Raw genomic sequence first — 14,777 nt, 5'->3', positions numbered from 1 at the left:
GGCGCATATCCACGTACCTCGGCTATCTAATACCTGAAGACCCTACAATAGTGAGGGGACACAACCACCGGCTCCCTACACTAGACACGGAGGGAGTCAGGGTCACCTGAAAATCCAGCAGACAGAAAATCACAAATAAAGGAACAGCACTTATCTTGCAGAGGACTGGGAAACAGAAACAGCAAGCACACACACTCCAGGAAGTTGTATAAGCCGCAACCTAATGCATCATGGGGAGGAACTTAAAGGGAAGCAATCAGTCCAACTGCATGACAGCTGAGATAGACTAACGAGATGAGGAACTTAACCAAAACAAAGAAACTCAAGGAGGAGGATCTGGAAAGCTCCTGTCAGAGCTTCTCAACTGTCTGGTTGTGACAGAGCCTAAGGGAACTGGCTGAATCCCATGCCTGAATATAATGCTATGTGACCTCGGCAGTGCCAGAAGTTCAGGCTGGGTGCTGTGCTGTGAGTCCAGAGCGTGACACTCGCTCATCTGAAAGGGGCCTAAGCCCTGCTCCTTTCTCTGCCTGCCAGTTATCAGAAGTATGAACCACTTTACTATATACAGATCACTTTGTGTCTCAGAATTGAGCTTTCATTTTACAATCATTGCTCTCCTCTAAGCACTGTGCCCTCTTCAAACAGCTGATCGGTGGTGCCAAGAGGCAAACCCCATTAAGGTATTATACAAATCATTTCTGGGAAAAAAAACTTCAGTGTATAAACCCTATGGAGTAAGCTTTTATGCTCCCTCTAGTGGTGACTGCAGGTAGTTGGGATTTTATGTTTTAAATATCTTTGTATGCAGATTTGGAACTCTGGAGGAGATTTATCAACAATGGTGCAAAGCAAAACTAGCATTGTTGTCCATGGCAAAAAATCAGATCAATCCTTTCATTTTCCAAAGAAGCTGTGAAAATGAAAGGTGGAATCTGATTGGTTGCTATGGGCATCTATGCCAGTTTTCCTTTGCACCATTTTTGATAAATCTCCCCCTTTGTGTCAGAAAAATAGCAAATAATATTAAGTCTATGTACTGTATTTTTCGCCCCATAAGACGCACCCCCCCCCAAAAGTGGGGGGAAAATGCCTCTGCGTCTTATGGGGCGAATGCTGCCATTTTACATCACAGTCTGCGATACTGCAGCATCGCAGACTGCGATGTATCAGCGGGGAGGGAGGAGGGGCTGTAGTCTAAGAACTTGCGGCGGGGCCCGATGCAGTCACTGTACTCTTACACCAGGCCCCACCGCTCACAGCAGTATTTATATCTTCAGTAATCCTTAACCTCTTAATAACTTTAACTAAAGTTGCACTCTCCCATGTATCAGCACTTACTAACAAGCATCCTTATCAGGCAGAGCGGCTAGCAGCGTTATGTCACTCACTGACGTCGCGCGCCTGCTCCTCCCACTGTATGAATGAAGCAGGCGGAGCAGGCGCGCAAAGTCAGTGAGTTACGTTACGCTGCCAGCTGCTCTGCCTGCTACTGATGCTTGTTAGTAAGTGCTGATACAGGGGAGAACGCAACTTTAGTTAAAGTTATTAGGAGGTTAAGGATTACTGTTTAGAAATACTGCTGTGAGCGGAGGGACCCGGTGTATTGGGGGACACTGTTATGGGAGGGGATCTGTGGATGACACATATATAGCAGTGTCTTCCACAGATCTCCCCTATAACAGTGTCATCCACAGAGCCTCCACCCCATAACAGTGGCATCCAGAGATGCCACTCCCCATAACAGTGCCATCCACAGATGCCCCTCCCCATAAAGGTGCCATCAACAGATCCCCCTCCCCATAACAGTGCCATCCACAGATCCCCCACCTCATAACAGGGCCATCCACAGATCCCCCATAACAGTGCCATCCACCTATCCCCCTTAACAGTGCCATCCACAGATCCCCCTTAACAGTGCCATCCACAGATCCCCCCATAACAGTGCCATCCACAGATCCTCCCATAACAGTGCCATCCACAGATCCCCTCCATAACAGTGCATCAGCCACAGATCCCCCATAATAGTGTCATGCACAGATCACCATTAGTTCAAAACCCACCAAAAGCACACCTTTTGGTTAAAAATATATTTTTTATTATTTTCCTGCTCAAAAACGTATGGGCCGGTGCGTCTTATAGGGTGAAAAATATGGCAATTTAAAAGAACAAAATTGTATTCTAGGGTGGACATTTACTTTATGCTATAAGCACAATTGTTGTGGTGGTAGTGGGAGTTATTATGAAGAATTTGTAAAGTTAGCTTTGCCGGAGTCTGGTGTTGCCAAAACTTGGGTCAAATTTATCGAATGTTGGATGTTTGATAAATTTGGTAGATCTTTAAATCTACAGTAGATAATAATGGCTGAGCAGTGTGACAAAATGGGGAGCAGGATCTCATCATTATAGTAGTCATGCGACCCTACTCCCTGTTCAAAATGGCCTCCCCAAGAGGCCATATTGATACACTCCTTGAGAATCCCTTTAAAGGGAATGAGTCACCAGCGAGCTTCCTGTCAAACTGTTTGCATAGACACATAGCTGTGATTCACCTGATTAACCCCTTAAGGATCGGGCCATTTTGCACCTTCGTGACCAGACTGATTTTTGCAATCTGACGTGTCACTTTATGTGGTTAATACGTTTGGAATGCTTTTATTTATGCAAGCCATTCTGAGATTGTTGTCTCGTGACATATTGTACTTCATGTTAATGGTAAATTTGAGTCAATATGTTACACCTTTATTTATAGAAAAATTCCAAATTTACAGAAAATTTGGAAAAATTTATAATTTCCAAAATTTGAATTTCTCTGCTTTTAAGGCAGATAGTGATACATCACAAAATAGTTATTACTTTACATTTCTACTTTATGTTGGCATCATTTTGAAAATGTAATTTTATTTTTTAGGACATTAGAAGGCTTAGGCTACTTTCACACGAGCGTTCGGGTGTCCGCTCGTGCGCTCCGTTTGAAGGGGCTCACAAGCGGCCCCGAACGCACCTGTCTGGCCCCAATGCATTCTCAGTGGAGGCAGGTCCACTGAGAATGCATCCGCCTGCCAGCGCTCAGCCTCCGCTCCGCTCAGTGAGCGGACACCTGAACGCCGCTTGCAGCGTTCGGGTGTCCGCCTGGCCGTGCGGAGGCGAGCGGATCCGTCCAGACTTACAATGTAAGTCAATGGGGACGGATCCGCTTGAAGATGACACCATATGGCTCAATCTTCAAGCGGATCCGTTCCCCATTGACTTACAATGTAAAGTCTGAACGGATCCGCTCAGGCTACTTTCATACTTAGAAAATTTTCTAAGTTTTAATGCAGATGGATCCGTTCTGAACGGATGCGAACGTCTGCATTATCGGAGCGGATCCGTCTGATGAAACATCAGACGGATCCGCTCCGAACGCTAGTGTGAAAGTAGCCTTAGAATTTTAGAAGCAATTCTTAAATTTTTTAAGAAAATTTCTAAAACCCACTTTTTTAAAGACCAGTTCAGTTATGAAGTCAGTTTTTGGGCCTTACATAGTAGAAAGTACCCAAAAATGGCCCCATTTTAGAAACAACACCCCTCAATTTATTCAAAACTGTTACAAACTTCATTAACCCTTTAGGTGCTTCACAAGAATTAAAGGTAAATGGAGATGAACTTTAAAAATTTCCAATTTTTTGCAGATTTCCAATTTTAATAATTTTTTTCCTGTAACTCAGCAAGGGTTAACAGCCAAACTAAACTCAATATGTATTACCCTGATTCTGCAGTTTACAGTAACACCCCATATGTGGTTGTAGACTGCTGTATGGGCGTACGGCAGAGCTTAGAACAGATGGAGCACAATATGGCTTTTGGAGGGCAGATTTCACTGGAATAATTTTCAGTCGCTGTCTCGCATTTAAAAGTACCCTGAGGTACCCCACAGTGGAAACCCCCAAAAAGTGACCCCATTTTGGGAACCACACCCCCCAAGGAATTTTTCAAGGGGTGTAGTAAGCACTTTGGCCCAATATGCTTTCATAGAATTTAGAAACCCTTAACAAAAATTACATATTTTACTCAAAAATGTCACTTTAGGCCCAAGTTTTTCATTGTCACAAGGGTAACAGGAGAAATTCATCACAAAATTTGTTACCCTTTTTCTCCTGAATACGGCAACACTCCATATGGGGTTGTCGACTGCTGCATGGGCGCACGGCAGAGCTTAGAACAGATGGAGCATGCTATGATTTATTGGAGGGCAGATTTCACTGGAATAATTTTCAGGCGCTGTGTCGCATTTGAAGTTACCCTGAGGTACCCCAAAAATTACCCCATTTTGGAAACCACCCCCTAAAGTATTCATCTAGGGATGTACTGAGAATTTTATTATTTTACGGTATTCATCTAGGGGTATAATGAGAAATTATTTTGACATTTTAGACTTTGTCTAATTTTCCAAATTATAATTGGCTAATAATACAGGGAGTGCAGAATTATTAGGCAAATGAGTATTTTGACCACATCATCCTCTTTATGCATGTTGTCTTACTCCAAGCTGTATAGGCTCGAAAGCCTACTACCAATTAAGGATATTAGGTGATGTGCATCTCTGTAATGAGAAGGGGTGTGGTCTAATGACATCAACACCCTATATTAGGTGTGCATAATTATTAGGCAACTTCCTTTCCTTTGGCAAAATGGGTCAAAAGAAGGACTTGACAGGCTCAGAAAAGTCAAAAATAGTGAGATATCTTGCAGAGGGATGCAGCACTCTTAAAATTGCAAAGCTTCTGAAGCGTGATCATCGAACAATCAAGCGTTTCATTCAAAATAGTCAACAGGGTCGCAAAAAGCGTGTGGAAAAACCAAGGCGCAAAATAACTGCCCATGAACTGAGAAAAGTCAAGCGTGCAGCTGCCAAGATGCCACTTGCCACCAGTTTGGCCATATTTCAGAGCTGCAACATCACTGGAGTGCCCAAAAGCACAAGGTGTGCAATACTCAGAGACATGGCCAAGGTAAGAAAGGCTGAAAGACGACCACCACTGACAAGACACACAAGCTGAAACGTCAAGACTGGGCCAAGAAATATCTCAAGACTGATTTTTCTAAGGTTTTATGGACTGATGAAATGAGAGTGAGTCTTGATGGGCCAGATGGATGGGCCCGTGGCTGGATTGGTAAAGGGCAGAGAGCTCCAGTCCGACTCAGACGCCAGCAAGGTGGAGGTGGAGTACTGGTTTGGGCTGGTATCATCAAAGATGAGCTTGTGGGGCCTTTTCGGGTTGAGGATGGGGTCAAGCTCAACTCCCAGTCCTACTGCCAGTTTCTGGAAGACACCTTCTTCAAGCAGTGGTACAGGAAGAAGTCTGCATCCTTCAAGAAAAACATGATTTTCATGCAGGACAATGCTCCTTCACACGCGTCCAAGTACTCCACAGCGTGGCTGGCAAGAAAGGGTATAAAAGAAGAAAATCTAATGACATGGCCTCCTTGTTCACCTGATCTGAACCCCATTGAGAACTTGTGGTCCATCATCAAATGTGAGATTTACAAGGAGGGAAAACAGTACACCTCTCTGAACAGTGTCTGGGAGGCTGTGGTTGCTGCTGCACGCAATGTTGATGGTGAACAGATCAAAACACTGACAGAATCCATGGATGGCAGGCTTTTGAGTGTCCTTGCAAAGAAAGGTGGCTATATTGGTCACTGATTTGTTTTTGTTTTGTTTTTGAATGTCAGAAATGTATATTTGTGAATGTTGAGATGTTATATTGGTTTCACTGGTAAAAATAAATAATTGAAATGGGTATATATTTGTTTTTTGTTAAGTTGCCTAATAATTATGCACAGTAATAGTCACCTGCACACACAGATATCCCCCTAAAATAGCTAAAACTAAAAACTACTTCCAAAAATATTCAGCTTTGATATTAATGAGTTTTTTGGGTTCATTGAGAACATGGTTGTTGTTCAATAATAAAATTAATCCTCAAAAATACAACTTGCCTAATAATTCTGCACTCCCTGTATAATGAAATATGGAGTGTTAAAAAACTGTGGATTGAATAATAAATAAAAAATGGGCAAAAGTGCATTAATGAAGTAAATTTTTTTTTTAACTTGATTAAATTAATAATTTAAGGAAGTATGGTAAATGCGGAAACACTGCTTAATGCAAAGTCCTGGCTTTTCTGGACAGGTGTCACATTGATATATGGTATTCCACCGTATCCCATTCATGTAACAGCCCCTACATCCCTTTTGGGCTCTACTATTTTTAGCAGTAGGGGGCACCTTTGATGGGACTTGTTGCCCTGGGATAATTCTGCTGGCATGACTAGATGACGCTATCCCATCGCTATCTTGGCGCTGCTCTCCAAATATTAAATTTTTAATGATTTGTTCTTGAAAATCTTTATATGTTCCTTGGTTACCTGCTTTTTGGAACATGACAAAAGAATTATACAGGGCTACTTGCATAAGGTGGGCTGCAAGTTTCTTATACCAAATGTGGGATATCCTGACCGCACTATAGGGCTGCAGCATTTGGTCTGCAAGGTCCACCCACCGATATATTTATTGTAATCCTGTATGCAGACAGGCTTACAGACAGTGGTATTTGTGCCGCGCACAGGAACAGGGTTGTTACTGTCTGGATGTATAGATGTCATTATGAGGAAATCTTTTTGTCTCAATATTTTGTCTCAATGTTCCCATTGCAAAGGCCCTTTATTTCCCCAGACTTCAATTTTTTGTTGCCTGAAGGCTTGGGCAGGCCTCTTTGATTGCGGCGTCTGGTGCCATATGCTACTGTCTTTCTGACTGAAAGGCACCTGAAAAGGGGTGCGCTGGTGTAATAATTGTCGATGTACAAGTGTTACCCCTTATCTAAACGAGGGTGCAAAAGATCCCACACTATTTTACCTGCCACATTGAGGGAAGGTGGGCATTTAGGATATCTTTGCTTTCATACACTGTAAATTTATAGGCTTATAAATTTTTAGCCCAACTAGTGCCCTCTTCCTTGGCAAATATTGGCGAAATTGAAGCCTGCCTTTAAAATGGACAAGTGACTCGTCCAGGGCAATATTTTTTTTTGGGGTGTAGGCCTCTTTAAATTTTTCATTTAAATAATTTATAAGGAGCTTAATTTTATAAAGCCTGTCATGGCTGCGGTCATCACGTGGTGGGCACTGTGTGCTGTCAGCGAAATGAAGAAATCGCAGGATTGTCATTAATGTTTTAACGCCCCTGGATAGATAGATAGATGATAGATAGATAGATAGATAGATAGATAGATAGATATGAGATAAGATATTGATAGATGATAGATAGATAGATAGATAGATAGATAGATAGATAGATAGATATGAGATAGATAGATATGAAATATATAATAGATAGATAGATATGATGCTTTACGCGTTGTAAAAGACTCAGGCTCCCATGAGTGGTATTGTGGTATCCCGGGCCCAGTTTTAATAAGCATTTACATTGCAGTGACCTAGAAAGAACTCGGCTTGAGTAATATATTTATTTCACGTTCTGATATAGGACGTGTGAATGGCTGCAGTGAGATAAAGCGCAGTGGGCATGGACCAGTAAATGAATTACATTGGAGGTCATCGGAATGAGGCTGGATGTCTTCATTGTGATTAAAGTACTCCAAGTTGATTAAATGAAAGCTTGCCTAGTAACTCGGAATTATTATGCACATTTTTTCAGATAGGTGAACCAGTGTCACCATTTTATTAAGTGGAGGGCTAGATAAGGGCAGGTGGTGCATTTTTCATTACTTTAATTGTGTGATTTGTCTGGATTTTCAGCTTTTGATAAATGCTGTAGTGTTATATGACAGAATTAAAAGGATTTGGGAGTTTAAGAAAAGGACTTTGCAACAGGATTTCAACTCTTTGTATATTTGATGGATTTGGCTGGATTTTTGCTTTTTTGTTTTCAATCATTGAGCTGCATTAAACAAAGAGTGTTGAGCAGGTGTGCATATCGCCAGTATATTCCCCCAGACACAAATACAATTCCAGATATCAAAAAAATTAATCCATCGCAACCTATGGATTATACTTTCACCCACACACGCAATTGAAGTGGATACTGACTCCATTAAGCAGAGCACGTGTCTGCAGCACAATCAGTGAGCCTGCAATTAATCTGATTCCCTCCAGCCCTTTTACTGATGAGATATTTGCAGGTGCTGCTTATGGGTGCATTCATTTTTTAAGTTGAACATGGTGTAATCATTATTTGTGTATATGTTTTTGATATTTATACACGTCTTACAACCAAATAACTACTATTTGTGTAGAAATGAATGACTGAAACTGGTCATACACAGTCAGACTGTAATCTAACACGTTTTGACTTTCTCTCTCTACTCCATCATGCACATGCACTTTCAGCCGAACATGCATGTGTCCTAAGACGAGAGAGGGAAGAATGCCCCCCTTCACTGCAACCTCCTTGGAAAAAAAAAAGTGTTTAATACTGATCACTTATCCTCAGGATAGGACATCAGTATGTGATTGGGGGCATGACGCCCGTTACCCACTGCCGATCAGCTGTTTGAAGAGGCTGCTGTGCTCTGCTGAATATTAAGGCCTCCTTGCAGCTCACCAAGCAAAGAGCAGTCTGTTTGGATAGTAGCAGTGCTTGGTATTGCAGCCCAGCTCCATTCACATGTGGCTAACGAACATGACATCACTGGCCTAGGAAGAGGTCGCAGCGCTCTTGCTGATCAGCAGGGTATCCAGGAGTCGGACCCCCACCGATCAGATACTGACGACCTATCTTGTGGATAGGTCATCACTATTAAACACTCGGACAACCGCTTTAACCCCTTAGGGACCCATGATGTATCGGTACGGCATGGTTCCCGAGTCCTTAAGGACCAATGACGTACCGGTACGTCATGTGTTGTTCCGATCATCGGCGGGCGGTGATCGGAACAAGGTGCCTGCTCAAATCATTGAGCAGGCACCTCGGCTAAATGCGTGGGGGGGTCCCGTGACCCATGCGTGTCGGTGATCGCCGCAAACCGCAGGTCAATTCAGACCTGCGGTTTGCGGCTTTTACCTGGTGTAGCGGCGGTGGTGCCATCGGGTCCCCATGGGGCTGTGGGGGAGACCCGATGGCATGGAAGGCAGCGCGATGCCTTCCTGAGGCATCTACGCTGCCTTCCGGTGACGAGCCTGTGAGATCCAGCCCCCTGGATCTCACAGGCCGGAAGCTGTATGAGTAATAAACACTGTATTACTCATACAGCCAATGCATTCCAATACAGAAGTATTGGAATGCATTGTAAAGGATTAGAAAATTAAAAGTTTCAAGTAAAAATAAACAAAAACGTCACTTTCCCCAAATAAAGTAAAAAAAAAAAATAGGGGGAAAAAAAAACACCTACATATTAGGTATCGCCGCGTCCGTATCGACCGGCTCTATAAACATATCACATGACCTAACCCCTCAGATGAACACTGTAAAAAATAAAAACTGTGCTAAATAAACCATTTTTTGTCACCTTACATTACAAAAAGTGTAATAGCAAGCGATCAAAAAGTCACACGCACCCCAAAATAGTGCCAATAAAACAGTCATCTCATCCCGCAAAAATCATACCCTACCGAAGGTAATCGCCCAAAAACAAATTATGGCTCTCAGACTATGGAAACACTAAAACATGATTTTTTTTTTTTTGCTTCAAAAATGAAATCATTGTGTAAAACTTACATAAATAAAAAAAAGTATACATATTAGGTATCGCCGCATCTGTGACAACCTGGTCTATAAAAATATCACATGATCTAACATGTCAGATGAATGTTGTAAATAACAAAAAATAAAAACGGTGCCAAAACACCTATTTCTTGTTATCTTGCCTCACAAAAAGTGTAATTTAGAGTAGGTTTTACCGATATTATCGGCCGATATTGAGGATTTTGAACGTTATCGGCATCTATTTTGCCGATATTCCGATAACGTATTGGGAATACAGAACGCGCTGCTGACAGCGCGTTCTGTGTTCCCTCCGCAGCACAGGGGAGAAGGAAGCAGCGTCTCCTCCCCCTGTGCTGCTGCTGCCGCCAATAGCAGGAGAGGAGACAAGAGGAGGGGAGGGGCTGTGGCCGCTGCGCCACCAATGAAGATGAGTCTTTCATTAATTCATATACAGGAGGCGGGAGCTGGCTGCAGAATCACATAGCCGGCTCCCGACCTCTATGAACGGCAGCTGCGATCTGCGGTAGTTAACCCCTTAGGTGCCGCGGATCGCAGCTACCGCTCATAGAGGTCGGGAGCCGGCTATGTGACTCTGCAGCCAGCTCCCGCCTCCTGTATGTGAAAGAGAGGTATCTTCATTGGTGGCGCAGTGCGCCCCCCCCTCAAGCCCCATAGTATTAATCATTGGTGGCGCAGTGCGCCCCCCACCCCCATCCCAATAGTAAAAACATTGGTGGCGCAGTGCGCCCCCCCCCCAGTATTAATCATTGGTGGCAGTGGCCACAGGATCCCCTCTCCCCTGCTCCTCCGATCGGAGCCCCAGCTGTGTAAGCCTGGGGCTCCGATCGGTTACCATGGCAGCCAGGATGCTATTGAAGCCCTGGCTGCCATAGTCAGCTCCTTGCTGCTGTGTGCACAAAGCACAGAGCAGCAGGGACAGTGTGAGATCCTATTCACCCTGATAGAGCTCTATCAGGGTGAATAGGACAAGGGTTCTAGTCCCTAAGGGGGCTAAAAGTTAGTAAAAAAAAACCCACAAAAATATTAAGTATAAATTAAAAAGATTTACAAAAAAAATAAAATAATAATACACGTTAACAATAAACATTAATTTTCAGCAGATTTGTGTAGGAAAATATTTTTTTCCTCAAAAATAAAAATACCCAGAATATCGGTATAAATTATCAGCTATCGGCCTGAAAGTTGACAAATTATCGGTATCGGTATTGGCCCTAAAAAATCAATATCGGTCGATCCCTAATATAGAGCACCCAAAAATCATATGTACCCTAAACTAGTACCAACAATACTGCCACCCTATCCCGTAGTTCCTAAAATGGGGCCACTTTTTGGGAGTTTCTACTCTAGGGGTGCATCAGGGGGGCTTCAAATGGGACATGGTGTCAAAAAAAAACAGTCCAGCAAAATCTGCCTTCCAAAAACCGTATGGCATTTCTTTCCTTCTGCGCCCTGCCGTGTTCCCGTACAGTAGTTTACGACCAAATATGGGGTGTTTCTGTAAACTACAGAATCAGGGCCATAAATATTGAGTTTTGTTTGGCTGTTAGCCCTTGCTTTGTAACTGGAAAAAAAATTATTAAAATGGAGAATCTGCCAAAAAAGGGAAATTTTGAAATTGTATCTCTATTTTCCATTAATTCTTGTGGAACACCTAAAGGGTTAACAAAGTTTGTAAAATCAGTTTTGAATACCTTGAGGGGTGTAGTTTATAGAATGGGGTCATTTTTGGGTGGTTTCTATTATGTAGGCCTCGCAAAGTGACTTCAGACCTGAACTGGTCGATAAAAATTGGGTTTTTGAAAATTTCTGAAAAATTTAAGATTTGCTTCTAAACTTCTAAGCCATGTAACATCCCCAAAAAATAAAATATCATTCCCAAAATGATCCAAACATGAAGTAGACATATGGGGAATGTAAAGTAATAACTATTTTTGGAGGTATTACTATGTATTATAGAAGTAGAGAAATTGAAACTTGGAAATTTGCAATTTTTTACACATTATTGGTAAATTTGGTACTTTTTTTTATAAATAAAAATGATTTTTTTTTTACTTCATTTTACCATTGTCATGAAGTACAATATGTGACGAAAAAACAATCTCAGAATGGCCTGGATAAGTCAAAGCTTTTTAAAGTTATCAGCACTTAAAATGACACTGGTCAGATTTGCAAAAAATGGCCAAGTCCAGAAGGTGAAATAGGGCCGAGTCCTTTAGGGGTTAAAAAGCAACTGCCTAAATCTTATCTTGACCAACATCTGCCATTCAGGGAGAATCAGGAGGCCTCCATACACATTGGATGGTCAGCTGTTTCCGACGAAATGGTTTAGCCGACATGTATCTAATGTGTATGGGCAGCTTTAACAGGTAACTAACAAAGGTGCAGCACCTTCCACTGTTCTGGAACGTACAGAGTACAGATCTCTTGTATCTTCCAAGGATCCGTACTCCGCATGCTCCAAAATCTGAGCAGAGCAGATGAAAGCCAAGAAAGCAGAGTGCTCTGAGCAGCAGTATTGCATCTTAGTTTTATGACCATTTTCCTTTTAAGTGTTGTTTTATTTTCGCTCTTCATTTGTAAACTTGCTGGATGAAGGAGCATTGGTGCTGTGAAAGCTTACAAATATATTTTTTCTGGTTAGCCAGTAAAGGTATCACTCCTATAGCACTTTTGTCTTTTTTTTATGCCAAGGTTTTTAACATCATGTTGATTTTTCTGGCACTCAGCACCACACAGTTTTTTTTTTGCTGTACATACAAATAACAAGTGCTAAATTGCCAAAATATTTAGGAAGAAAGTTGACTCACGGTTTTAATAATTCTGCACTTGACGAGTTACAGAGACAATAAATTCTAAAATAATGCAGAACAAGACTTACATTCATGCGAACCAAACAAATACTTATACCCTTCTAAAAGCTAATATTAAAAGGTCAAATCAGTCATCTAGGCCCAATTGGGAAATAAAATGTTTGTCAGATTATACTTGGGGGCACTAGAGAGATTTTTATATAACCCTTTTTTCCACCTCTGTTCTGTAAGAAATAAATCATTTTTTTTTCCTAAGGGCTTGTTCACATGTCCGTGAGGAGATCCATGAGAAGGTGATCAGTATTTTATCCGTAAAGATGTCTACAAAGAGTCCTTTGTTGGTTTGTGTGTCTTGTTTTTTTTGTCCTTCGCTCGTCATCTGTTTACTATGTGTACTGCTAGGCTGAAAAGGGACTTTCCAGAGTATATCCTACCAATGATCAGTGAAAACCACTGACAGAACTTTGATGCCACCATGTTCAGTCCATAGTTTTTATGGGCCCACAGACTTCAATGGACGTGTTTGGTCTTCACCACAGAGCAAAGTAGTCCCAGTTGTTTTTTCCCTTGGTCCGTGGAAAGCAAGGATGCGTGAATAAACACATTAAAATCAATGGATCTGTGTGCTGCCTTTGGAGAACATGGACAGCACACACTGACATGTGATAGAGGCCTACTGTAAAATGTGCCTACTGCTGTCAGACGTTTGTGTCACTACTTGATCTCCTTGTTTCGGTCTGTAAAATCATTGGCTTCTTGCATAGAATGTGTGCCACAAGCGGTTCCTCATCCAGGATTTCTCCCAATCAGGTATTCACCAGTCTCCCGCAGGAATATTCTTGATGCAGAATAATACAATGGTTGTGTTTAGCATTTTGGAGGTTACATATTGTTCTGTCTAGAATAACTGTGTATACTGTACATACATACTGATATTTTGCAAAATGTAAAAGTTTTTTTTTTGCATTTTTTTTGTAGGTTCTTTAAAGGCTGACAGTTTTTCTGAAATGAGACCACTACTTGGAATGTGCAAAAGTAACGGGTCTTGCAGGTAAGACCTTATTTGGTTAAAAGAGAATTGATTGAGAATAATATATTGATATGGAGCCAATCTTTGATACCATATCATTTTCCTTTGTTACTAGGGAGCTATGTCTGTATACTGTTTTTTTTACAGACTTCTGTGTGTGTACAGGTATACAGATATGTCTAGTCCCATCATATGTTGCACCATTTCTTCTTCCTCCCTCTTTTTGTTACTTAAGGTCCTGTTCACACTGTTAGTCAGATACTCCACTGGTAGTTCCTTCTGAGTTCACAACAAGAATAGAGTAAAATTCTGCCAAATTCTTTTGCAGTCAAAACAACTGCTCCTATTAGTCAGTGGTGTGCAGATGTAAACATAGCCTTACAAGTCAAGTGCATTGTTAAGAAGAGTGGGCAGGAGGAAGAGGGTACGATCAGACTACGCAGGATTTCTGTGGAGTGTTATAAAAATGTTATGTCATCATTTAGGGAATCTCAATTAATAACATACTCATGTATCATGTACTGTCATTTTGTCTGTAATGCTTATATTGTTAAGCAACCTTTGGGACTCCATGGCAAAACGTAGAGTTGGGGCCAGACTGCACCATGACCACCTTCATCAACAAGTTCAGAGCATGAAAAGCGTATTATTATATTGGTCTTCCTAACGCACAGGGATAATGCAGACAATTATATCACAGTACAGGGATACCGTACACAGGAGTGTCACAATTCAGAAATAATGCATGCAGCAATTTCATTGTACAGTGCTGAAGTATGAACTGATAATGTACACAGTGATGTCACAATCCTGGAATAATGCACACAGTGATGGCACAATTCAGAATTATGGCATACAGTGATGTAACCTTACAGGGTAATGTACACAGTGATGTCACAGTATAGGGATAATGTGCACAGTGATAACACAATACAGGAATTATGCACATGGGAATGTCACAGTACAGGGAATAGGCACAAGATAATGCATCTTATACCACAGGCAAATGGTCACCATCTACCCGTGACCTCACAGCATAGAATTTTTTTTATTTATCTCAGATATAAAATACTCCTGATCTCACAAGGGATACTAAAAACAGTCATGCCAAGGGATAATGGGGCTCCATAATTAAAATTTTTATATTAATATGAAATTTTCCAGGTTCCCTTTCATAGTAATCTGACTTTGTCTAGGTTGATTTG

At 41.6% G+C, this 14,777-nt stretch overlaps 1 protein-coding gene across 4 annotated transcripts in view; it reads left to right on the top strand.

Annotated features, from left to right (window-relative positions):
- BCAS3 (BCAS3 microtubule associated cell migration factor) overlaps nucleotides 1-14,777 on the top strand; it is a 1,315,291-nt gene that overhangs the window by 145,939 nt on the left and 1,154,575 nt on the right. For all 4 annotated transcript variants that reach the window (XM_040424689.1, XM_040424687.1, XM_040424688.1 and 1 more), the window contains exon 7: nucleotides 13,521-13,593. In XM_040424689.1, the coding sequence (XP_040280623.1) occupies nucleotides 13,521-13,593 (73 nt within the window). The remainder of the gene's footprint in view (nucleotides 1-13,520; nucleotides 13,594-14,777) is intronic.

Source organism: Bufo bufo, chromosome 3 (genome assembly GCF_905171765.1).
Source record: "Bufo bufo chromosome 3, aBufBuf1.1, whole genome shotgun sequence".
Classification (NCBI taxonomy): Eukaryota; Metazoa; Chordata; class Amphibia; order Anura; family Bufonidae; genus Bufo; species Bufo bufo.
Note: the sequence above shows the minus strand (reverse complement) of the source record. Positions and strands in the feature narration are given on the sequence as shown.